The sequence below is a fragment of the Pholcus phalangioides genome, unplaced genomic scaffold, assembly GCF_987345545.1.
Source record: "Pholcus phalangioides strain wild (caught in Gottingen) unplaced genomic scaffold, Ppha-v1.0 ptg000031l_1, whole genome shotgun sequence".
NCBI classification, from domain to species: domain Eukaryota; kingdom Metazoa; phylum Arthropoda; class Arachnida; order Araneae; family Pholcidae; genus Pholcus; species Pholcus phalangioides.
The window spans coordinates 171,944-196,467 of record NW_028301621.1 but is presented as its reverse complement, the minus strand read 5'-3'; the positions used below and the strand labels follow the sequence as shown (position 1 = coordinate 196,467).

Sequence of the window (24,524 nt, the reverse complement as noted above, 5' to 3'; positions counted from 1 at the left end):
TTTCAAGCTTTAATATTGTGGTCTACAAACTTTAATATTTCCATCTTCTTGACGGGAAAAACGGACGGGGACAGAATATTCTTGAGAATATTCTCTCAAAGGACCACTATTATAAATTACTAGAGAATATTCTTATCTAAAATAATAACTATTCTCAAGTTATTTATCGAGATTATTTATTATAATACATGTTATTACATATATTCTTGATAATACTCTCTGGAAAGATTTCGGTAACTGAAGAATATTCTCTGGAAGGACTATTATTAATAACTTAAGAATAATTCTTATTATTTTCAATATTCATAAATTACTGGGGAATATTCTTAGTCCTTCCAGAGAATATTCTCAAGGATATTATATGGTAACTATATTATAAATAAAAGGAGCATATTCTCATCAAGAACTTATGAGAATATTCTCAAGTTATTTATAATAGTACCAGAGAATATTCTCCAAAAGATTAATCTCGAGAATTTTACATCTCTACCAGAATGAATTATCTTTGTTAGCCAAGATATCACTGTATATTATGAATCAAAAAATATATCTAAAAAATTATACAAGTATTGAATAAAAACAATATTTTCTTATATTATAATTTTTAACAATTGAAAGCGATTTCCAAAAACTTTTGATAAAAAAAAATAAAGGAATAACTAAAAGCCACAAGTTCACTGTTAATCATTCGCAATACATCCTCAACAGATACAGGTACTATTCAACATCGTAACTGGGCATTAGCTTGCCAAGGAAAAATTCAAGAAATGAAATAGGGAATTCTAAAAACCTAAGAAAATATTAGTATAAACATTATGTGTGAGAGGATTAAAAAAATATATATGTGAGTAAAAGGAGGATTAGACAGAGAAAGATGCGAGACAATGGGTCTAAGTTACCTACATGGGCTGGAGACACATTTGAGAAGCTTTTGCAGGCGAATGATACGTAGACAAAGACTCAAAGCCACCAATGAAATCAACTAGAAAAAAAATTAGAGAAAAGAAAAAAAAAAGTGCCGATCAGTGAGTAGAAAACCATCAAACTCACATAAATAAACATTATATGTGCTTGCATGCAACAGAAAAAAAGTGATTGAAGCATGTGTTAAGGACGTAAGTCATCATTGATTCAGTAAGAAAGTCTTAGTTGATTATGCTTTGCTTTCTCAACATGTATATTTGTATACAAAAAAATGTTGGAATTCTTAAATTTCAATGCTTTTCATCACACAATGCCTATCATAAAGTCAGGGTGATTTATGTAGCTTTACACATAAGACAAAAAAAACAGAATGCAAAATTATCAGAAAACATCAGCAAAAACATAAAATTAACAAAATGTGTCTCATTATACTAGATCAGTTTTAGTGAGGCATTCCAGCCTGGGGAAGTGCCAAATTATCCTAGGAGAAATAAGAGAACTTCTGAATTTTTAAACATCAGTTGATGCTTGTTTTCATGAAGCCAAACAAACGAACTAGTTAGCAAAATAAAAAATATATGAATGGGAAACACATTCAAAGAAAGGCCATTTTGTTTTGAATCAGAGATATAGTTTGTAAAAACAGGTCAATTTGTGAATTGGAGGTTTCTGAAATCAAGCAATGACTGCGCTATGTAAATGCATTTTTCTTTTCAAGCATTAGGATGTAAGGAGGCACGAGAGAAAAATTTAGAAGCTTAAGGGGAGGTACATGCAGTTTTTGGAAGCCCAGGCAGCTTTGAAGTAAGTAAATATGCATGCTGTAATGAACATGATAAACACAAAATTGTGTATAATCACCAATTGTGTCTGTGAGTGTGATATATTTCACTGCATTTATCACTTTTACATGTGACTATGCATAATTCCTGAATGAAGTTGGGAAGTTTAATAAATATGGAAAAATCATGTGTGATAATATGACTAATTTACCCACTTACTGATTTTGCTCATACTTCCCACGTATTTTACCAAAAAAAAAAAAAAATTAAATATCTTTAAATTATATTTAAAAAAAATCTTGTAATGCGGACTCCTTTCATATATATTATATATATATTGATTGACGATTTATCATATCAATATGACCAGGGAATTACTGCATTTTCCTTCATATAATCTGTGGATTACACTGTTTAACAGCGAAAATTTTACAGAGGGAAACATATCTGTCCTTTATAGATCTTGGATCACTGAACATGAAAATTATGCTTAGAATTACCTCCTAGCTCAGGTTTCCAAGTAATTTCACTGTTCACATTTTACATATAACTCTATGGAAATAAAATAGTACGAATAACAATTAACAAGTTTTCCTTTTTATATACACCATCTTTTTGTCTGTCGCTTGTGGGGAATATCTGGATCATCCAGCAGAAATCTGCTAACATTGACACAGACCACTTTCCTTTGCAGTGCTGTTTGATTGTAGTAATGTTCTGATGGAATCGCTCTCATTTTTTGTCACTGAAGGTGCCACAATGCACTGGGACGACATCAATATGTGAATGCAAGGAGTGAATTTTTTGTGACATGTTGCATCCAATTTTATCGTAGGCACATATAAGTTCTTCCACTAGGTCTTTGTTATTCTCAGCATGAAGGTTGTCAAAAATTATGTACTAATATTCCGAAAACAATGCCAGGCATGTAGCTCATCAAGATTAAGATAGGATTCAAACGGTTTGTCTTGCAAAATTTTGTGTATCTGGGACCAATAAATACTGTTTTACCTTTTCCATACTTAGATGTGGAAACATTTGACATAAGTATTCAAATGAACGTTCCAGTGTCAGGCAACAAAGCTGTTCGAAGAAGCCATTACTTTTGTTTGTAATGGCCATGCCTAGCGCGACTATCCCACTGACAAATATAGCAACAGTATTTTGTGTACCCACCATGTAGACAGAGCACTCATTTTAGTCCCAAGAACTATTATCGACTGGAACAACCTACCATAAAATATTGTAGATTGCACTACGATTTCAGATTTTTCTCGTATCATCAATCGACACTTTTGCCATATATAATTCCGCATCCTCTTGTATAGGCCTTGGCCAAATCAATATTGTATAAATAAATAAAAATAAATTTTGAAATCACCACATACTTATGCTGATTGTAATTTATTAGATCCAGAAGGCGACGACACATGGGATAACTTTCTTTACCTAGGGCTGCATAAGCAACAGGGATTGATGATATTTCATTACTATTACACAATAGCACAGCCTTCAAGCTTGTTTTTGGAGCATCTATAAACAGTGTCCAATTGTCTGCTTTGTATAATGAATGTCCAGTTTCAGCATCAAACCTTCAACATCATTGCAAAATACTAAATCATTGTCACTGCTGAAAAATGTCAGCAGTTCTTTTTAGCAATCACAAAGAGTAGATACTCTAACTGTATCCACCAGGAGGTTCCACTGCGGCTATCTGGATGCTAAGAGTTCGGCTTTATTCTTTGGCAGTTCTAAATCCTTAATCGGGTTATGAAGTTCACATTGGGTGATTCGGTGTACGATACAGGAGGTGCTTGTTGGTTGAAATGTTGGATCTGCAACATATTGGTGCTTGGAACACTTTTTAACTTTTAATCAAGTTCATTTCGACCACATCCTCCATATCACTGTCTGTTGGAATATTAGCGGGGGGATCAGGGACTGTCAATCTTTCTCCGTGGACCACTGGGCAAATGGCATCACAAGGTATTCAATCTTTTTCTTCCTCTTCGTATTAACTCCTTTCTTCAAGCAGGGTACCATGAAGAAATAGCAATCACTGTTATGGTTTAAGTCACTGATTAAACAAATCAGTAGAAAAAGAAAATTCACAAACGGTGCAATACGAACTTCTCCACGCACTGCCATGTGCAAGACTGAGGCCATTAGATGGAATCAGTTTTAACAACTGGATTACGTGATTCATGAGAAGGCCAAAAGCAACAGTGCCAAGTTGATCACAGATTTATCAACAATGGCAGTGCCTATTTTATTTATTTCCCCTCATTTATTTATTTCATGTGATATTTCTCAACTCTGAGCTAGGAGAAAATTTTAAAGGTGATTTTCATGTTCAGTGACCCAAAATTTATAAAAGGTGGCTACTTTCATTTCGATAAAAAACAAAAAGTGAAAAATTGTTGAACAGTGTTATGTTTAAAAAGTGATTAAACATTAAAAAATGTGGATTCGTCATCGCTGTGGACAATCTGCAGAAAATTATCAGCCGCTAAAACATGACTCTCCTAGTTATGGAAGCAATGAAACGTAAAAAACGCCAGCAGAAATTGTGGTACTTGTCTTTCAATCTCATACCTGGTGGTTTGACTATGCACTAGCGGTTTTTGGATTTAGGAATAAACAGGTCATTTAAAAAAGCAAAGTTAAAGCCTACTGGGAAAAGTTTTTTGGATGACTGAAAAAATTCATTCCCAAACAAAAGGCAGAAATTTGCGTCAAGCTTCCTAAGCTGAAGTATGTTAGTAAATCCTGGAAAGAGAAGACTAAAAACTATAAAGAGTTCATTCACAAAATGTGGGCTTGAAACTTTGGACTCCAGTGGTTCTGACTCTGAAAATCATTTTGATGATTACACTAACTCTTTCGAATTGGATGAAGAACTGTTGTGGTTATATTTAATTCAGACGAAAATTTTAAAATTATACAAGAACACATTTGACTCATCAATGCTGATGCTCTTGCATGACTTGGGTGAAACACTTTAAAATTTTGTGCAGCTTGAGTATGTGTAACACTTAGGCAAAAAACTAACCATGAACAGGGCCTTTAAATGTTCAACTACAATTCTACTTGGTTTCTTAGAGACATAGGTGAAAACAAAAAATGTATGCAGTAAAGGTAGCCCTCCCTCTTGAAAGGGGGAAACACTGGTGATGAGAGATTAATATTATTTTCCTAAAATGAAAAAGGACAAAAACATACAAGCAAACGTGCCAACTTTTGAAATCCGGAGATTCTCTCGAGGCCCCCCCCCCCCCGGCAAGATTAAAAAAAAAATTTTTTTTAATCAATTAAGAAAAAGTTGCATTCTCTCCCCCCCCCCCACCAAGGCAGATTCTGCATTGCCCCTGAGCAGAATATAATTCCATGTCAGGCTTTCCATGCAGAATAGAGAGAAATCACATCTACATATACTGTTCATAAAACATAAGTGTTTCTTTTCGTGGATGCTATCAGTGATTGATAATCTTGGATATATGAACTCTTAAAAGCTTTATATTTAGCTTTACATAGCTAAAAGTTTTATATATTCTTTCTGAAGATGTTTAATCGGAAGAAACAATGTAAAAAAAATTCAAATTACAAAGCAATAAATTAAATACAATTATAAAAACGTGTTTACCGCATGGCTGTTAATGAAATACAATAACAATTATACAGGAATTTCAACAATCAAGGTCATGCCTCTGATAAATGATTGCCGATAAACGCTACAAAAACGAAGTCACATCTTTGCCAGTTGCTTAAATGCAGTCACAGACTTTTTAAGGCTCCTTGATGAAAATGACTACGGCTGTCCTCTATGGGTGTTTTCCCTAACGATGACGGTAATCACTAACACTAAAACAACCTGAAAGCTTGCGTAAAATCTAATTTTCTGTCAAAATCCGGAGAAATTTTAACAAATCCGGAAAGCGGGAGGAAGGATGAAAAATTCGGAGTCTCCCGCCTAAATCGGGAGAGTTGGCAGGTCTGTACATGGCACGGATGTAATAAGTTGAACCCATTCACATCATATGATGAGCTGTATCATTACATGGAGATGATCAACAAAAATATGTCATATAGATATATCATAAAAATAAGCTCACCTTGTAATGCACAGTATTAAAATATGATAGGATTGGGTTGAGATTAAAATTCATTCAAACTAGCAATGTAATATAAGAAAAGATAAAATTCATACATGAATCATCATCCCTTGTGAACACATATATAGTGAAACTAGCTGTGATAATTCCAATAATCTGAAAGAATAAGCAGAAAAAGCATTAAAAAATGCATTAAGCTAAGTGACGTAAAATATAATGCTTAGCATAGATTACTTCCAAATACTGCTCAGTTATAATGAGATTTAGATGGATAATCTGCTTTTCTAATAAATCAACTTGAATAGCTTTTGTTACATAACAATTGATGGAAACAGAAATTTTATACACTAATAATAGTTGTGGTAGCCAAACATTGTTTGGAGGAACTCCCTTGAAAAAAAGTAAATATTTTTCGCTTTTGACATAGTGAAATCGCTTTTTCGTCAATTAATACAAACTCACTAAGCCAAAAATTAGGGTTGGGGTTTTGGACAGGACATGCGGGATAAACTGTCCAAAAGTGTCTGAAACTGTCTAAAACCTCCAAGTTTCAAAATGTTATGTGGAAACCTTTTGGATTTTTTGTTGTTTTTTCATGATACTAACATATTACAAAAAATACTAGCAGAAAGTAAAACTAAATCAAAAATATTTCAAAAAGGTGTCATTTGGTTTTTTTCCTAAATAAACTTTCACCAAATTGATGGTTTTAAGTTGGAAATCTGATAGTAAATTAATATCACGTATATAAATGTTTAAATATAAACACCGTTTTCAGTTTTTTAGTTTGTTATAAATGTTATTTCTACTTCACATCTTATTTTTCATGTATGATTATGAAGCAGGTACTGTATTTAGTACAGTGATTGTCCAAAAACCCTGCCGAATCTCTCCAAACACGTTTCTTTAAAAAATATATTATATTGAAGGTACCAAATACGCATAGTCACAGTTATAATCATTGTATTATTGTAAAACTCAACATAAATATTATTTTTTATTAGATAGCAATATAATGATGTGAATATATATCAATGGTGTAGTGTTTATTTGATGCAAATTGTTCTGTTTTGACTTTTCAAACTTTTTTTTTAAATTTTAAACTGATCTTTCTATTTTACATTCTCAATTTTTAAAAACTAATTATAAATAAAGGAAAATATATCTGAAGAAAATTGGGCCACTATGTACCACCTACTCATGGCTAACAAAACACAATTTCACAAACACTGATTACGCCTATATGATGATAAAAGACTTCAAGACCCAAAGTTTTTGTTAAATTTAAATTGCTGCGGTTATGAGGCCAGGAGCTAATATTTTACCGAATAAATTCAAGCTATATTTACAATTCTATCATTCAATACTATCAATACAATACAATTGTACAATTCATACAATTACAATTCTATCATTCAATACGAAAAACACTGGAAGAAGGCTTATCAAAAGACTGTCTTTAACGCATTGTTTTTTTTTATTTTCATGTCGCCCAAGTTATGCATCAATTGAAAGAATATTTTCAAATTTTGTTATCTTAGAAATCATTTTGGCATAGATAGGGCAGCTAAATGTGTTATATCGAGTGTTAAAAGGTGCAGCTGCGCTTGATTATTAGTGCTAGATTATTACGTAAGTTTAATTTCATTCTGTAGTCATATCTATTGTTTTTTTCTGATTTCCATGCAACAACTTTTTATCCCATTCTTATATCTTTCATGTTTTCATAAATCTAATATCTAACCTCAAGACAGTTCAGTTTCAATTGTTTGATAACCTGATATCAGTCATATAACCCTTTGCACATACTGTTTTGAATTTCAAAATTTTATATTCAATGTAATTTTAATATTATAATACAATTTATATAATATAAAGTTTATTATTTGATTATAGACGTTACCTCTTCATGAAATTGCAAAGTTTTTCACTTAGTTATAAATATGAGGTTTTGGACAGATTAGGACAGTACGATCTTATATTTTACCGTACTATCCAAAATCTTGCCAACTCTGGTAAATATTGTTTATGCCTATCCATGCCTTAAAAATACAGAAGACAACTGAATGCTATTGGGTAGCATCAGAATCACCAAACTTAGAATAGGCTTATGTATCCAACTGCTTTGTAATGCAAACTGTTGTTTCACCTATTTGCACCATAATTTTGAATGATGAATGCTAGTTACTGTCCAAGACCGTGAAGAGTAATAAATACAAAATTATTTTTTTTCAACCAGCAGAAGTTTTTAATGACTACTATACTTATTGAACCCTCAAACTAACAAATGAAAAACTAATAAATCAAATGGTCCACATACACCCCGTCCCCAAATAACCTTTAAAGCGATACAATTTCTGCTTTGGCATTACATTAATTGTAATCTCCAACATTTGTAATATTTGGCAATATATCAAGGATTCCCTGCTCAATTAAACTCAATTACATAAATTTTGTTGATAGAATTTGTGGTAAAAAGTAGGACAAACCCGAGCAAGTAGGACATTTTACTGAAAAGTAGGACGAGTGGGAGCCCTGTAAATGGGTGCTTGTTGCACACCTCTAGCCAGTTTAATTTCTGACCTCACAGCAAAAAATCATGGCTCTTAATTCTTCTTGTACTGAAATGGGTATTCTACTACCTCTCTAATATTTGGTCTAACTTTTTGAAACACCCTGCATTGTTTTCAAATAAAAAAAAACATTCAAAAAGTGACAAAAAATTTATTAAATGAAAAATAATTTACACTCTTCATGTTTCCTCTTCGTTTCCAACCCTTTGCATATACTGTTTTGAATTTCAAAATTTTATTATATTTAATGTAATTAATAATATAATATAATTTATATAATATAAAGTTTAATTGATTATAGAAGTTACCTCTTTATCAAATTGCAAAGTTTTTCACTTATAGTTATAAATAGGAGGTTTTGGACAGTTTAGGACAGTTTTGGACAGTACGGTAAAAACCACGGTAAATACCATGGTTTTTACCGTACTGTCCAAAACCTTGCCAACCCTGCCAAAAATATTTTATGCATTATTATGACTGTCTTGGCAAGGCTCGATTGTAATGAGTATTTGGTCAGTTAATTTCAAGATTACATCTAAGCCAATCAATGTTACTTGCAAGAAAGAAGCAACGAACTGAACATTCCACTGCTTAAAAGAATATTTTCACAGATTCATTAACCACAAATTATCACACTGAAGTTTCATATAACTGAATTTGCAACAGAAATTGTTGTTGGAGAAGTATTTAGCTGCAAATCACACAAACACAATATAACACTCAAAAACAGAGTACAGTCTGAGGAAAAATGTTTTCGTTCAATCAAGAGAGAGATCATCAACAAAATAACTAAACTGTGACAAACTTTCACAGCTGGAGTCACTGACATGGAAACTCTTTTAGCCTCTTGAGTCATGGTTTAACCCTTTCCACAGCAAAGTATAAATCAACTAACTCCCTTTATAAATGTCATATCTTTTTAATGAAGCCGACTATCTTCTGATTTTCAGTAGATGCCAGGTAAGAGGGTATAGGAAAAAGTTTTACATTGAAAAATCAACTTTACAAATAATCTGGGTGTGTCAATGTTGGAACAAGAGGCTTTTAAGACGACAAGATATCTTGTCATTGCTACTTAGAGGGTTAAAGCCAAAAGTCCCCATGCAGTTGTCAGTAGTATAGTAAAAATGAAATGGAAAACCCAATTCACCTTGGTCGATACCAGCTGAAGAAAAAAGCTGTCAAAAACCACTTTTATAACATTAAGCTGATTATGGGGGGGGGGGGATCACCAGCAGAGAAATTTCCCCAAGTTCTATCCCTGAGTAGAACACATCCCCTACGAATATGGTACTTATATGTTGATACATACAAGAAATCTTATGCCATTGAGATTTATAAAAATCTCTAAAGTAAGGACCAATATTACTTACAATGAGTTTATTAAAATAGAGGATAACATAACAAGTCCGGTCCAGACTAGCAGAGCTGAAAACCACCATAAGAACCAGTGCTAAAATAATCACTAGGCCCCTTCAGAGGATGGAATTCAAATATTCCTTATATACTTTAGATTTCCCAGTTTAGACTATTAGACACTTGCTATTTACTCATTGTCATGCTCCAGTGTCAGCCTCAATCAAGAGCTAGTCCCAGTATTCTTTCCAATTTGATTCAAATATACTGTCACAACACTCTTATTAATGGTGAATGATGCATCAATTCAATCAAGATGGATGGTAAAGATCGGTTCAGTAAAGATGGATGTGATTTCAGGGAAATAAATATTAGTAAAATACTATAAAAATGAATTACCTTTTGGGTTAGATAATACAACTGAGAGCCAACATAGATGAACCCAAAATTGCAAAGAACCACAGCTATATGCGTTTCGGAACTATATGAAGTTCCTTCATCAGTAGCAGAAACAAAGAAGAAAAACTCCTTATAGCGAGAGTTACTCGCTGTTGGAGATGAAAGAGTCGAATTCAAAATGAACCGGTAACAAAAGAGTAGAGGAGTAGGATGGAAAAAGAAAAATGGTGGAGCCAATCGCAAATGAGAATGTGATAGTGATGCTGATAAAGAGGAATAATTATTGTAGAAACTGTTGCCAGATTTTTAAGAAGGGTGGTGTGCTAGTTAGGTCGTTGACCAACTGGTTTGTGTTTTTGTTGATGTGGAATGATTCGAAGAAGTCCAAGTCAGATGGTGAGGGACATTTTTGAATGATTTTGGCAGAAGAGAAGTCAAATTTATGGTCAAAGGACCAGAAGTGTTGGGCTATGGATGAACGGTTAAAGTCTTGGTTGGTTAGGTTTTTAACCTTGGGAACAGGGAAATGTTTCTGAGTCGTATGCTTATGAACGAGTTTGGAAAATTTTCATTAACCATAATCAATGTAACCAACCAAGACTAACCACTCATCCATAGCCCAACACCGCTGGTCCTTTGACCATAAATTTGACTTCTCTTCTGCCAAAATCATTCAAAAATGTCCCTCACCATCTGACTTGGACTTCTTTGAATCATTCCACATCAACAAAAACACAAACCAGTTGGTCAATGACCAACTAGCACACCACCCTTCTTAAAAATCTGGCAACAGTTTCTACAATAATCATTCCTCTTTATCAGCATCACTATCACATTCTCATTTGCGATTGGCTCTGCCATTTTTCTTTTCCATCCTCCTTCTCTACTCTTTTGTTGCCGGTTCATTTTGAATTCAACTCTTTCGTCTACAACAGTGAGTAACTACCGCTATAAGGAGTTTTTCTTCTTTATTCCTGCTACTGATGAAGGAACGTGTATAGCCGTGGTTCTTTGCAATTTTGGGTTCATTTACGTCGGCTTTCAATTGTGTTAGTAAAATACTACAAAAAACTTGAACCAATTTTTTTTTTTTTTGAAAAGAACAAGGGAAGATATATACAGTCAGTCTCAAAACTTTTGATTATGCACTTTCACCAAAACAAGAAAAATACAGCGAGTAAAATTAGCCTGTTAATGGATAATACCAGAAGCATTTCTACATTTATGGGGAACATTTTTTTCTACGAAAGAACATTTAGAATATTTATAGTATTGAAAATACAAACAATGCCCATTTCAAAAGATAAGAGAAAATTCAGATTTATAAAAATTACAGGCTTTTAATAGCTAATAGATTTTCCATTTTTTTTAACAACCTCAAACACACTATCTCCATCTAATTCAATTCTGAAAACTACTTCAATAGCTTTCCACTTATATATTATCACGTCTCTGATGTGCCGTATAGACACAATCTTCGAAATTAAATATAATCTGAAGTTTTCCTAAAATTTTGAGACAGCTATTTTTCAAAATGTGAAATTTTTTGACAATAACCAAAGTTTAAATTAGGATTTTGCATTTTGATCACAAGCAAAAGAAAAATCAAAATTTGAAATTATAATTATATCCACAGCACAGTGAAAAATCTATAGTGTCTAAAACTTTTGAGATGGGCTGTGTAATACATTTGAAGGAAAAACTTTTTTCAGTAATTCTGTAGTTGAGTGGGGCCATCCATAAAATTAAGGACAATCCGTAGCAGTTGGCAACTCTGAGATTGTAACTGACTGACTGTACGTAATGACATTCCTTCAGGGAGAATAAGTTTTAGATATCTTATCATCCCTATGATAGCGGTTCCACACAAGCATGTGAAGCTAATGATAGTCCTGTTGGTTGTGATAGTGGGCACATGTGTTAAAGATTATAAAATTTCACAGACTGGTGGAAATGGGATAAATAATTTGCAGACCTTCTGTAGGTTAGGGCAAATGGAAACCAATACAAAGACAGTAAATTATGTAGCCGCTATATGAATTGGATAAAATGTTTTACAGACCAGTGGTTTGAGAACACTGCTCTAGCTTAATTTAGTAAAAGAAAAAAAAAAAAAAAAAAAAATCAAAATAACATCATCTTTCCTATTTGTAAGTTTTAAAAATTTATCATATCCATAAAAAGTCCATCTATTGCCTTCAGGTCTCTAACATTATTGCTATGAGATCCTAATTCTTCATTACTATCATGGTTTCTATGAATGATTGTTAATATGTCTATGTATGATAATGTGTAAAAATGTATCATTTTTTTTTCTTATGTGATTTTTAAAAAGTTTTTTAGTTCAGCACCATCCCACCAACTATTACTTGAGTGCAAACAGCAAAAGATAAATGTTTTTTAGTATGCACTTACAGCTAATACACACTGCACAGCAGCTTGTATCGATTCAATATAGAAATATTCTATGACACAACCTTCAACAGAAGGTGTTGGGAACAAATCTTGGTCGTATTCTTCTGAGACATTCTCATACGTGGCATTGCAGCCAGCACCGTTTACTAACCACCAACTTCGACTTCCTGTGCCCATATTCAATACAGATGAATCCTGGTATGGAAGAAAAGTTTGGCCCATGAGAAAATACAATTTTTCTGAACAAAAAAAAAATCACACGGAAAATATCAAGGTTTCAAGGTTTTTCATCCTTATGAAAAAAAAATTAAACATGTTTCGTTATATTGATCAGGTAACTAATCACACAAGAATTAAAATGACTCAATCAAAATATTTCAATATTTCAATATATCTTTCAAATATAGTAGAATCTATCTAGAATCTGATGGGAGCATAAAAATTTTGACAGAGTTTTTGAAAAAAAGGCTAATAAAAATTTCAAATAAGGAAACTGAAATGCATATTATAACACTGTTCAACAGTGAAAATTTTACAGAGGTGAAAATATCCGTCCATTATAGATCTTGGGTAGCTAAACACAAAAATCACACTTAAAATTGCCTTCTAACTCAGGTTTCTGAGTAATTTCACTGTTCACATTTTACATATAACTCTCTGGAAATAAAATAGTACAAATAACAGTTAACAAGTTTTCCTTTTTATATACACCATCTTTTTGTCTGTCGCTTGTGGGGAATGTCTGGATCATCCAGCAGAAATCTGCTAACATTGACACAGACCACTTTCCTTTGCAGTGCTGTTCGATTGTAGTAATGTTCTGATGGAATCACTCTCATTTTTTGTCACTGAAGGTGCCACAATGCACTAGGACGACATCAATATGTGAATGCAAGGAGTGAATTTTTTGTGGCATGTTGCATCCAATTTTATCGTAAGCACATATAAGTTCTTCCACTAGGTCTTTGTTATTCTCAGCATGAAGGTTGTCAAAAATTGTGTACGAATATTCCGAAAACAATGCCAGGCATGTAGCTCATCAAGATTAAGATAGGATTCAAACGGTTTGTCTTGCAAAATTTTGTGTATCTGGGGACCTATAAATACCGTTTTACCTTTTTCATACTTAGATGTGGAAACATTTGACATAAGTATTCAAATGAACATTCCAGTGTCAGGCAACAAAGCTGTTCGAAGAAGCCACTATATTTGTTTGCAATGGCCATGCCTAGCGCGACCATCCCACTGACAAATATAGCAACAGTATTTTGTGTACTCACCATGTAGACAGAGCACAATTGCTTTCATTTTGAAATCACCACATACTAACCACTTATGCTGATTGTAATTTATTAGATCCATAAGGCGATGACAAATGGGATAACTTTCTTTACCTAGGGCTGCATAAGCAACAGGGATTGATGATATTTCATTACTATTACGCAATAGCACAGCCTTCAAGCTTGTTTTTGGAGCATCTATAAACAGTGTCCAATTGTCTGCTTTGTATAATGAATGTCCAGTTTCAACATCAAACCTTCAACATCATTGCAAAATACTAAGTCATTGTCACTGCTGAAAAATGTCAGCAGTTCTTTATGGCAATCACAAAGAGTAGATACTCTAACTGTATCCACCAGGAGGTTCCACTGCGGCTATCTGGATGCTAAGAGTTCGGCTTTATTCTTTGGCAGTTCTAAATCCTTAATCGGGTTATGAAGTTCACATTGGGTGATTCGGTGTACGATACAGGAGGTGCTTGTTGGTTGAAATGTTGGATCTGCAACATATTGGTGCTTGGAACACTTTTTAACACATCAAGTTCATTTCGACCACATCCTCCATATCACTGTCTGTTGGAATATTAGCGGAGGGATTGGGGACTGTCAATCTCCGTGGACCACTGGGCAAATGGCATCACAAGGTATTCAATCTTTTTCTTCCTCTTTGTATTAACTCCTTTTTTCAAGCAGGGTACCATGCAAAAATAGCAATCAGTGTTATGGTTTGTTGGTTCACCCCAGAATGCATGGAAACTTTTTTTCCCAAGCATCAAAGTATTCAGGTTTGATGAACAAGCCGTACAACAAATGTGGGAAGCCCATGATTTATTCTGGTCTCCGATACGGCATCCAAAGTACAGTACATATGCCTTTTCCACTGCAGAAGTCTGCTTCCTGAAACCACAAATCATGTCAGCACATATATAGCATAAGTTGTCCAGCGAATTTATACAAGAGTGGGACATTGCTGCACATTCAGTAGGCCACAAAATTTATGTAGAATGGTAAGATGTCCAGTCACTAATACATTAAGTCACTAATTAAACAAATCAGTAGAAAAAGAAAATTCCAGAAACGGTGCAATATGAACTTCTCCACGTACTGCCACGTGCAAGACTGAGGCCATTGGATGGAATCAGTTTTAACGACTGGATCACGTGATACATGAGACAAAGGCTAAAAGCAACAGCGCCAAGTTGATCACAGATTTATCAACAATGGCAGTGCCTATTTTATTTCTTTTCCTTCATTTTTTTATTTCACGTATCGTAATTATAACATCCCATAGTATTATATGTAAAATGTAAACAGTGATATTTCTCAAAACTGAGCTAAGAGAAAATTTTAAAAGATGATTTCATGTTCAGCAACCCATAATTTATAAAAGGTGGCTACTTTCATTTCCATAAAAAAAACAAAAAGTGAAAAATTGTTGAGCAGTGTAATTTGTACTAGAAATGGGACAAATATTTGGCTGCTATTCAGTAGCCTATTCTGCTCTTTTGCCAAACATTCGGTTCGGTAAAATATCTGTAAATCTGAGCACAACAAACTAATTTTAAAAAATTATATTAATTGAAAATTTTCCCATAAGTTAAAAATTTACTTATATTTTATTGTGTGCTATGCCTCTTCTGTGAAAGAGGTTACCTCAGAGTGAGTTTCCAGTATTAGGAAAACATGAAATGAAACCGAAAATAGAATCCTACTGCAATTTAAGGTGGAGAACACATTCACTTAGATATATCTAGACAAGAGATGTGTATTAAGCTACTGAAAAAGGCAAAAGGGGGCAAAGAACAGCTAAAGAGGAAAAATAAGTCATAAATCTCATGATGCATTGCTAGTTGAGAGTGAATAATGTGGTTGAAATTTTCTTAATTAGATGTGGATTAATTGTAAAAAGTTTTGAAAATAAATATGATTCTGTAAATATTAAAATACAATATATCTGTTAAATTTGATTTTAGTATCATAGCAATAAAATTATTTCACACAATTACCAGTTTTTAATATTTATTTAAATAATAAATTGCATAATTAAAAAAAAAATCAATATTAACTATTTAAAATTACCAATAATTTTATTTTCAATCAAAAACAATAATTTTATTTGTGATGAATTTTAAGAAAACTTGATGTTCGGCCATCAAATATTCGGTATTCTGCCAAAATGTTAGCCAAATATTTGGTTATCCAGCCAAATCCCTATTTACCCCATCCCTAATTTGTACACACTAAAAATTACTAAAGTATCCTTTGCAAAATCTTCAGCTTTTTAAAAATCATGGGTTGCTGGGAATTTTAACTTAGCTGTGACTTTACTCTTATTCACAATGGAATTTATGTCAGAAAACTTGGGTAGTAATTCTGTCACGAAAAAAAATTTCATTTCTCAGTGAATTTCACTTCTAGAAGATATACAAATTTATGGAACAGAAAAATAATTTTTGTATTGTCTTTTTGCTGTTATTGTGGTTTGGCCATTGAGATGGAGAGGTGAAAATGCATCGATTTAATGTAGTAACTGGTAGTTTTTTTTTTTAATTCAAAATATTGACTTTTCCAGGTATAAATTTTCTAAGATTCTATTCTACTGCATGCAACTTTGAAATTTCTAATGCTCACACATAATCACACAACTTTTGAAACCCTGTGATAATAAATCCTATAATAACATGACAATAACCTATAATAATAAAACCACATCCAGTTATTCTGCAATCACCCAAGCTAATGTGGACCGGACATACTTTAGTCAGCCAAGAAACTTGAATAATACAGACCTTAACAGATTTTAGGGTTGAATGAGTCGAAAAAAAGATATAAATGGTGAAAATATTAAATAGATTATTCCGAAATACAGTTCCATCACCGGGTCTCGAACTTCTGTCACCATATTGTCCCATCACGTGGATCTCTTGGGTTCTTTGCCAGGGACTTGAAGATGGGTAAAAGCTCACAAGAACAACGATTTGAGAACAAAGAAATGCCTTGTCCTGCTAAAACTATGGCAGCCTTCCAAACATACATCTTTTCACTTCAAATTCTACTGTCCGAATCCTTTAGAACCGTACTCTTCTATTTTAACAATAGCATGCCACATGTACTTTACATGCGTGTTCACAAGTCTTTTAAAATTCCTACCCTTCATAACATTGACCCCTCCACTCTCTCTGACAGTTGCTCATCCCAGGCAATGTAGTCCGTATATTACGATGCATCCATTGACGAACATAGATTACACTTATAAATTCACATATAATCAATGTGTAATATTTTTATTTATTATTCTGAAGATATTTAATAAAATTTCCAGACACACACATCCTCCAGGAACGCTTCGATATCTCAATGAGATGGGAAGTGGGGTGTGTTTGATTTTCAAAGGTTAAAGGCAATGTAGTCCTCAAATCGGTGAGTTCTCTGTAATCCTTGTGATAAGTACGTCTGATATGACATGGACCCATTTAGGACACACTCTTTTCAGGCATTTCAGACACCCCGTTTTCTGACATTTCAGACACCCTCATTCCTAGTGTTTCAGACATCCTCCTTTCAGGCATTTTGGATTCCAAAGCCAGACAAGGTCTCCCTCCTTGAAGTCGTGAGGCATGGCCTTCGAAGCGTAGCAAAACTTTCATGGAATTCCTTGACATATTTTTCCATACCAGGATCATCTAGTGGTCACCCAAACAGCAGGTCACTCGACAGCCGAAGATCCCATCCCATGAGCATCTGACTGAGAATCTGGCACTCACATTGACAACACTCCTATAGGCCAGCAAGAGCAGCAGTAACTAATCTAGCAATCTCAATCTTGTTGGTACTTTGCAACGTATATCTCTAACTGCCAATGAACAAAACAGTTTCAAACAAACTGTTTATTACTATTGCTACAAACTAAGACATACATTAATTAAGACATTAAATCAAGGAAAACCCTTCACTAGCAGGAAAAATGCTAAGTATACTTATGGTGAAGATGCTGGTGTGGAAGTGACACTTGACTATGGTCATCAGGAAACTATGCTCGACCACAGATGTTAGTCGAGTCACATATGGAACTCTGAGACGAACCCAGGGTGTTGACGAGGAGGCAGTTCAGATCACAGACATCTACAAAGTCACACATGGAATTCATCGATCAATCAAGTAGAATCAGATCAAGGATATCGCGACAAACCCAAGGTGCTGATGAGGAGGCAGCATCAGATCACGGACATAGACCAAGCCAGCTAAACCAGATCGCAGTCTGCAAGATCTGAGAAGGTATTAAAATCGTGAAAGAGCATTAGACATCCTTGAACAATTCTTGAAGAGCAACTGACAGGAATGTCAAACAAGCCGAGTTGTTTGGCTGACTTGTGAGTTTATCGCTACTTGAGACTGAAGACCGATTTGAAGCAAGAACGTGATTATATATAGTTCTCAAATCACTAAGCATGCAAATGAGTAATGCACATGTGCCCCCATCGACATCAGCGTTCCAAGCGGCAACTGCAGAAACTAGACTCTTTTCTTCCCAAAAAAGTTCTTAAGAACAGTTTCTGCACCGAAAACGGCCGTAAGTAACAAAAGTTTGTTCTTAGTCAACAGAAACTACTTGTTATAAACATATAGCATAAGATAGATTTAACATGAACTCAACAATAAAACATAACATATGCACCATCATTACACAAGGGTAAAGGTCAGGCGAGCGCCAACACAGCCATGTTACAACTTCAACATGAACAGTGAGAGGTAATTCAATTCAGGATGGTTCTGTTGAATCTCTCACTACCCCATTGGATTCCAGATGAAGTGGAGGAGTTCACACCTTTTCCATTTCCATAAGTTTACACATACCAGCGAACACTGCTAATATAAAGTTTCTTCCTTGATTGGAATAGATCAGCATGGAGACTGAATCGAGACAACCAATTCTGCACCAACACTTGTGCCAGCCTCTCGGCCTCCTGATGGCCACATGGTGAAGCAGTCCATCACCACAACTATGTACTTATCATCGTGGGTTTCAGGCAGCAGTTCTAGGATGTCAAGGACAATTCTCTTGAATGGTGCACCACCATTGTTGCATTGAAGATTGGCATGACTCCACTGCAAAGGTACTTTTTGGGGTGTCAGGGTTGTCACACCACTTCTCCACATTGTTTGCGATTCTATTGGGACAAGTCCAGGACCAAACATTCCGTAGCATTCTGGTGATGCTGAAATATCCATCAGTTTGGCTTTAGTGCAATTCTTTCAGAACTTCTCTCACACTGCCCTCTGAATAGAATGAGTTGCCATCGGAAAGTTTCTTTCACCCTCTGACTCCCAACAACGGTAGAGCATGCCATTCCTCATTTCTAAGGAGTCCCAGAGGGCCAAATATCTTTTGGTGGTCAGACTAGAAGAGGTGACGTCTTACCACGCTGGTCTGTTCCCAGTGAATGCCTTCTAGTGTATGACCACTCATACTTCTGGATCTTCCAATTGCCCTTTTCTAGTGTTCTCATTGCTCCAAGGATCGTCACTGAGGGTCTTAGCTGCTCCACTATTGGATCCACAGGTCTGTATTTCCCTTCTGCCTTGAAGAAACGACATCAGTTCTATGGGCATGGTCTCCTCAACCAGGCACTGGCATCGTTTCGTGTTGCTCCCCTTAAGATGCTGGATACCTTTCTTAAAGCTCCTCTGTCTGGATGGTTCTGATCCCACAATAGTCCACAACCCCCCCCCCCCTCCCCCATCGCAGATTCCTGCATCTGGAACGGCATCACTTTCTACAGAAGGACTTCGTCGTGATGTAACGTTCTTGATTGTTACCTCCCGGTTCTTTAATATTTTTTCCCCCAGTAAACATTGAGTGGATGACAACAATGGAATAGACAAAGTTTAGATAGAACTATAACATTTATTCAATTATATTGTTAAACCATTAATCAGCGTAATCACAATTATCACAGGCCCTTTATATGTTAAACTATTAATTAACGTTTTATCACAATTATCACAGGCTTTTCTCTCATTGTCACAATGGAACAAAAATATGAATCGATCTCACCGCCGTTATCCAGGTTTTCACGTCTTATCACATCGTCCGGTAGATACTCCCAGGTGTCTGCCACACAGCCAAAGACTCGTCACCACCAGCTTCAGACGATTTTGGTGTAAACACACACGTTGAGATGAAAGCTCAGCCACTGCACATGGAACTGGAGATGAAGGTCCACGGTGGCCGGTCTGGCTACTAACCGATCACTGGATCACGACGACATTGAAACCTTACGTGCGATGAATCGGGATAAGTGCCAAGGCACACTTCTACTATTGTAACTTCATCGTTATTTATGAGACGATCTAGCTCACACCATGACAGGGCGTGACGCCTTACTGATTAAGTCGGTCGTAAGTCGTAGGTGAGGAAGTAGGTAGTGGGTCAGCACATCTCTAGCTGGCTTTTATATAGCAGCACTCCCACAATGCCTTACTGAAGAACCAATCACAACATTGAAGGTGCGGTATTAGCTTATATCTGATTTACATAACTTCATGAGAAAAGGAAATATTGTAAACATTATAATATTGAATCTGGCAACCAAACATAAACAAGTTGGAGATCTGGCCAGGATCCACAACTTTTAGGCCTATTGCACATTGTAAAAACTCATCACATTATAAACCGTAAGATGGTCCTAGGAACCACCGACGGCATGGAGGTAAAATATATTGCACATTTATATAACACTTTGCTGAACATTTATATTATATTGCACTAATATATTACACAATTAAAATAGAGTTTGACAATGACAACTCGACGTGGTCTCCACCGACGAACCACGGGAACCCCCAGAGGGAAAGAGAAGGTAACCAGACGAGCTATTGGGATCTCTGACATGGATGTAAAACGGAATTTATATGGGACGTTGGTAGCCCGACCTCTGGCCCCGTTCTCGCCCGACGGCTAGGAGACCCCACCTCCCGACCGTCAGACTAAGCGAACTAACTGACACGAACCGGATTGTCAGCGGAAGCCTCGGGTGGTTTCCGGTAACCAACGAACCCTGGGGCCTAAACGAGATTAATTGAACAACAGGATTGTAAGAGATCCCAGGTCGTCATGTTACAGTGACAACCTCTAAGTAGAACATGTTCTTTCATTGTGCACAACTGGTAACTACAAATGTCCAGAGAGTATCTATGCTACTTTAGGAAGCCCAGTCCGAGGATGCACGAGTCCTGGATGCCGGCTACAAAGATGGCATGGCGATAGGTGATATAGACACATCTTCACTAAGACTTTTTTTCGCGCGATCTCGAACCAATTTTCAGCATGCAGTCATCTTTTCTGGCATGACTATCTGCAGGGCCAGCAATGGTGGCATGTAGAGAAGTCACTGCTGAAAGCTTTAATCCAGGTTTGTGTAAACAATATAGACATTGGCTACAGGGTCGATGCCCATTCAGCATGGAAACCCACCAAGTTCACCCTCCCTCTAAGTACAGTCCACGCTCCCCACCATGCTAGGAAGAGGTGACATAAAAGGCTGAGAGTCATGGTACACTTCACCTGGAACACTTTTACAAGCAGCAACAACTGGACAGGACCTCCTCACAGGTTGTTTTGCGTTACATACCGAAATAGAATTTGACTCGGATGTTAGATTCTCGAGGCTTTCCTTAACTTCCTGGAATTTTTCCAGATTCTTGGTGATGGCGGCACTCGCTAACTCTTGTTTGTCCATGCCCATTTTCATCTTGGCCATCATCCCTATCAGCTGATTCAGTTGTTCTACCATCTTGTCCTTTTCCATATTTCGTCTTCACCATCTAAGTCTTTGTAGCATCCTGCCTCTGACACCAGTTTTATTGGGGCTTGTCAAACTCTTCTGTCACCAGATTGTCCTGTCTCGCAGATCTCTCGAGTTCTTTGCTGGGGACTTGAAGATGGGTAAAAACTCACAGGAATGAGGATTTGAGAACAAAGAAATGCCTTTATTTACATCAACTAGAAGTCCTGATAAACTACAGCAGCCTTCCAAACTTACATCTTCTCCCTTCAAATTCTATTGTCCGAGGCCTTTAGAATATCGCTCTTAAGCAATATAACAATCTACATGCCACATGTACCTTACATGCGTTCACAAGCTTTTTCAAATTTCTATCCTTCGTAATAATATCGCAAAAAAATTTTTTACCAGAAGAAAATGTTTCAAAATAATGCTTCTTTCTATTTTTTCAGGGCGTAGTGACTGCCGCTGTGGTGGTTGAGTAGTCATAGTGATGGACTCGCATCGCAAGGATCCAGGTTCGAACCCCACTGTTGCTGCAGTGGTAGTGGGCTGAAGTTGGCTTCCTGTGGTTCCGAACTTCGAGGTGCAAATGTGAGCCGATCTCCTTGAAAAGTCTCACCACAGAGAGCAACAGGCCAACCATGATACAATTATTCAATTCACTTCACTCATAGTTAGAAAAATACTGATGTTAGATGGCAGCACTATACATAACAAGCATTACACAGAAACAAACTTCATGTCAGGTTTCACTACATGCACACGCACATTCCAACATGTAACAATTTGTTAGGGGTTCAGGAGAAAAAATAAGAGGAGGGACGAGGTACATGTACAGTTTAGTAATAGTAGGGCGTAGTGACCCTCTTTCATATTGGCAGATATGCTGCTTTAAAGTCCAAACATTTTGTGATGCTTTCAGCCTGCAATTTAGTAACTATGCAAAAGAATATTTCAAGCACCAGTATTAATTTTTCAGTCGCCATGGCAACCTGGTATATGGGATTTGTCCAGCCTTGATCCCCCAAAGCAGAATGTTTTGCGATGTTCTGCAACGAGCCCTCAGCTGACTGAAAATGTTCTGTGGTAAAAATTCATGTATACATAATAGCGTTTTTCTACGCTTTTATTAAAATTCTTCCAGATTGTTCTGCAACAGCACTGGTTGTTCTGCGACGTACGTCACACATTTCAGCATATTTTGCTTTGGGGCCTTGATCCAAGATAATTATTTTTTCAAGAAAAAACCAGAAGACAATGAGATTTTCTCCACATGCAAGGGTTTAGAAAAACTGAGTATTCAGTTAATAAAGTAGTGAAAACTTTCTTTTCAGGTGACAGGTGGGAGAAAAAATAATTTGTCCATAAAAGAATTCATTGAACCTGAGGAAAATAAAATTATTATTTGGTCATAAAAGAGGGGTGATTGCATCTACAGGATGAAAGTTAAAAAGGGTTCACTCTATTTCAATGAAATCAAGACAACCAAATGATATTGTAAAAAGTTCTGTCCCTTGCAAAATTCAGAGGGTTTGGTCACTCTAGGTAGAATATTTCATACCATTATTTTTTCTGAAAAAAAATTAAATTATGAAATTTATAGCAGGCTACTCTAGAGACAACACTCATCTACATAGCCTACTGTACTTTGAACATGACAATTTCATGGTGCATGTTAAATGATACCAAGTCAGTGACAATACTGACAAGCTGCAGTGCATCATGCACACAAAATTGTAGAAAAGGATGAACTAGAATAAAGACATCACTGTCTCACAATACTAACCCTTGTTAAGATTCCTGCCTCCATGTAAAAACAAATAACAAATATGTTCCAGCCCAACCATAATGACATCCACACAGCATACTGAAAAGCAGAAAGAAATAGAAAACTGTGTTAATGAAACAGTAAATAAAAATATATGCACATACATTTGAATGCCTATACATTGTTTATACGTAGTTGCAACATCTAATGCCACCTAATTTGATTCAGTAAAACTGTGTGGGGTGAAGGAAAGATAGCTAACAGCAGTGGTAACGATAAATTGTTCAATCATCACACTTCACTCATAGTTAGAAAAACTGGTGGCAGATGGCAGCACTACACATAACAAGCATTACACAGAAACAAACTTCACGTCAGGTTTCACTACATGTACATTCCCACATGTACCAATTCATTAGAGGTTCCGCAGAGGAATATGGATGAGGTGCATGTGTGGTTTAGTAGTAGTGGTCAGATTCAAAGTTCTGCAGAGAAAATGTGTATGGGTAAATAGTATTAGTGGTGGTTGGGTTCTGTATGGTCTTGATTTAAGGAACAATGATATATTGATCCATTCAGCTATAGGACTATATGGACGGCTTTTATATAAAAGGAGCCAAGAGCCATGTTTAATATTTTTGATATATAACATCTGAACTAATGAAAGAGGTGGAATTTTTGAATTTATATAGAACTAAGTGACATCTAGGCAGTGATGCGTCCGTCTAAGTTTAGTAGTTGGTTCAAGTGCACGCAGACAGCATCACACCCTGGATGGGTAATTCCATGTCAAATCACCCAGCCATAACACCCATAGTCTTAGATTTCAATGATTTTTTTTTTAGTTGTTGCATATACCATCCTTATTAACCGTGTGAAATATTATTTGCATCTCTCTAAAACTTTATAAAAAAAAAAATTTGAAATTTATCAAAAACTGATGCAGATGACTTTTCCGAGGCTCAATTTTTAAGTGGCATTGTTTGAGAAAATAAATCATAACTTTTTTTCAATATTCAATATATTCAAATGAAATTTTCACTAGTGTTCACAAAAACATACAGAATATGAATAACTGGGAATATACTGGAGAGAAAAAATAATGGTTTTTTGACCGTCAATATATTT

The 24,524-nt window shown here is 35.5% G+C and overlaps 1 protein-coding gene and 1 long non-coding RNA gene across 4 annotated transcripts in view; one reads left to right on the top strand and one right to left on the bottom strand.

Moving 5' to 3' along the window:
• NKAIN (Sodium/potassium-transporting ATPase subunit beta-1-interacting protein) overlaps window positions 1-24,524 on the bottom strand; it is a 58,021-nt gene that overhangs the window by 9,396 nt on the left and 24,101 nt on the right. The window contains exons 3-6 of one of the 2 annotated variants that reach the window (XM_089253022.1): window positions 23,415-23,495; window positions 12,562-12,756; window positions 5,914-5,974; window positions 904-982 (exon numbers count right to left, since the gene is read on the bottom strand). In XM_089253022.1, the coding sequence (XP_089109148.1) occupies window positions 904-982; window positions 5,914-5,974; window positions 12,562-12,756; window positions 23,415-23,495 (416 nt within the window). The remainder of the gene's footprint in view (window positions 1-903; window positions 983-5,913; window positions 5,975-12,561; window positions 12,757-23,414; window positions 23,496-24,524) is intronic. The other variant, XM_089253021.1, reaches the window with a different exon arrangement.
• LOC149066958 (uncharacterized) overlaps window positions 1-24,524 on the top strand; it is a 154,241-nt gene that overhangs the window by 120,372 nt on the left and 9,345 nt on the right. The window contains exons 2-3 of one of the 2 annotated variants that reach the window (XR_016195403.1): window positions 1,643-1,728; window positions 22,078-22,219. This is a non-coding gene — a long non-coding RNA (uncharacterized LOC149066958). Of the gene's footprint in view, window positions 1-1,511; window positions 1,729-22,077; window positions 22,220-24,524 lie in introns of those variants that run through there. The other variant, XR_016195402.1, reaches the window with a different exon arrangement.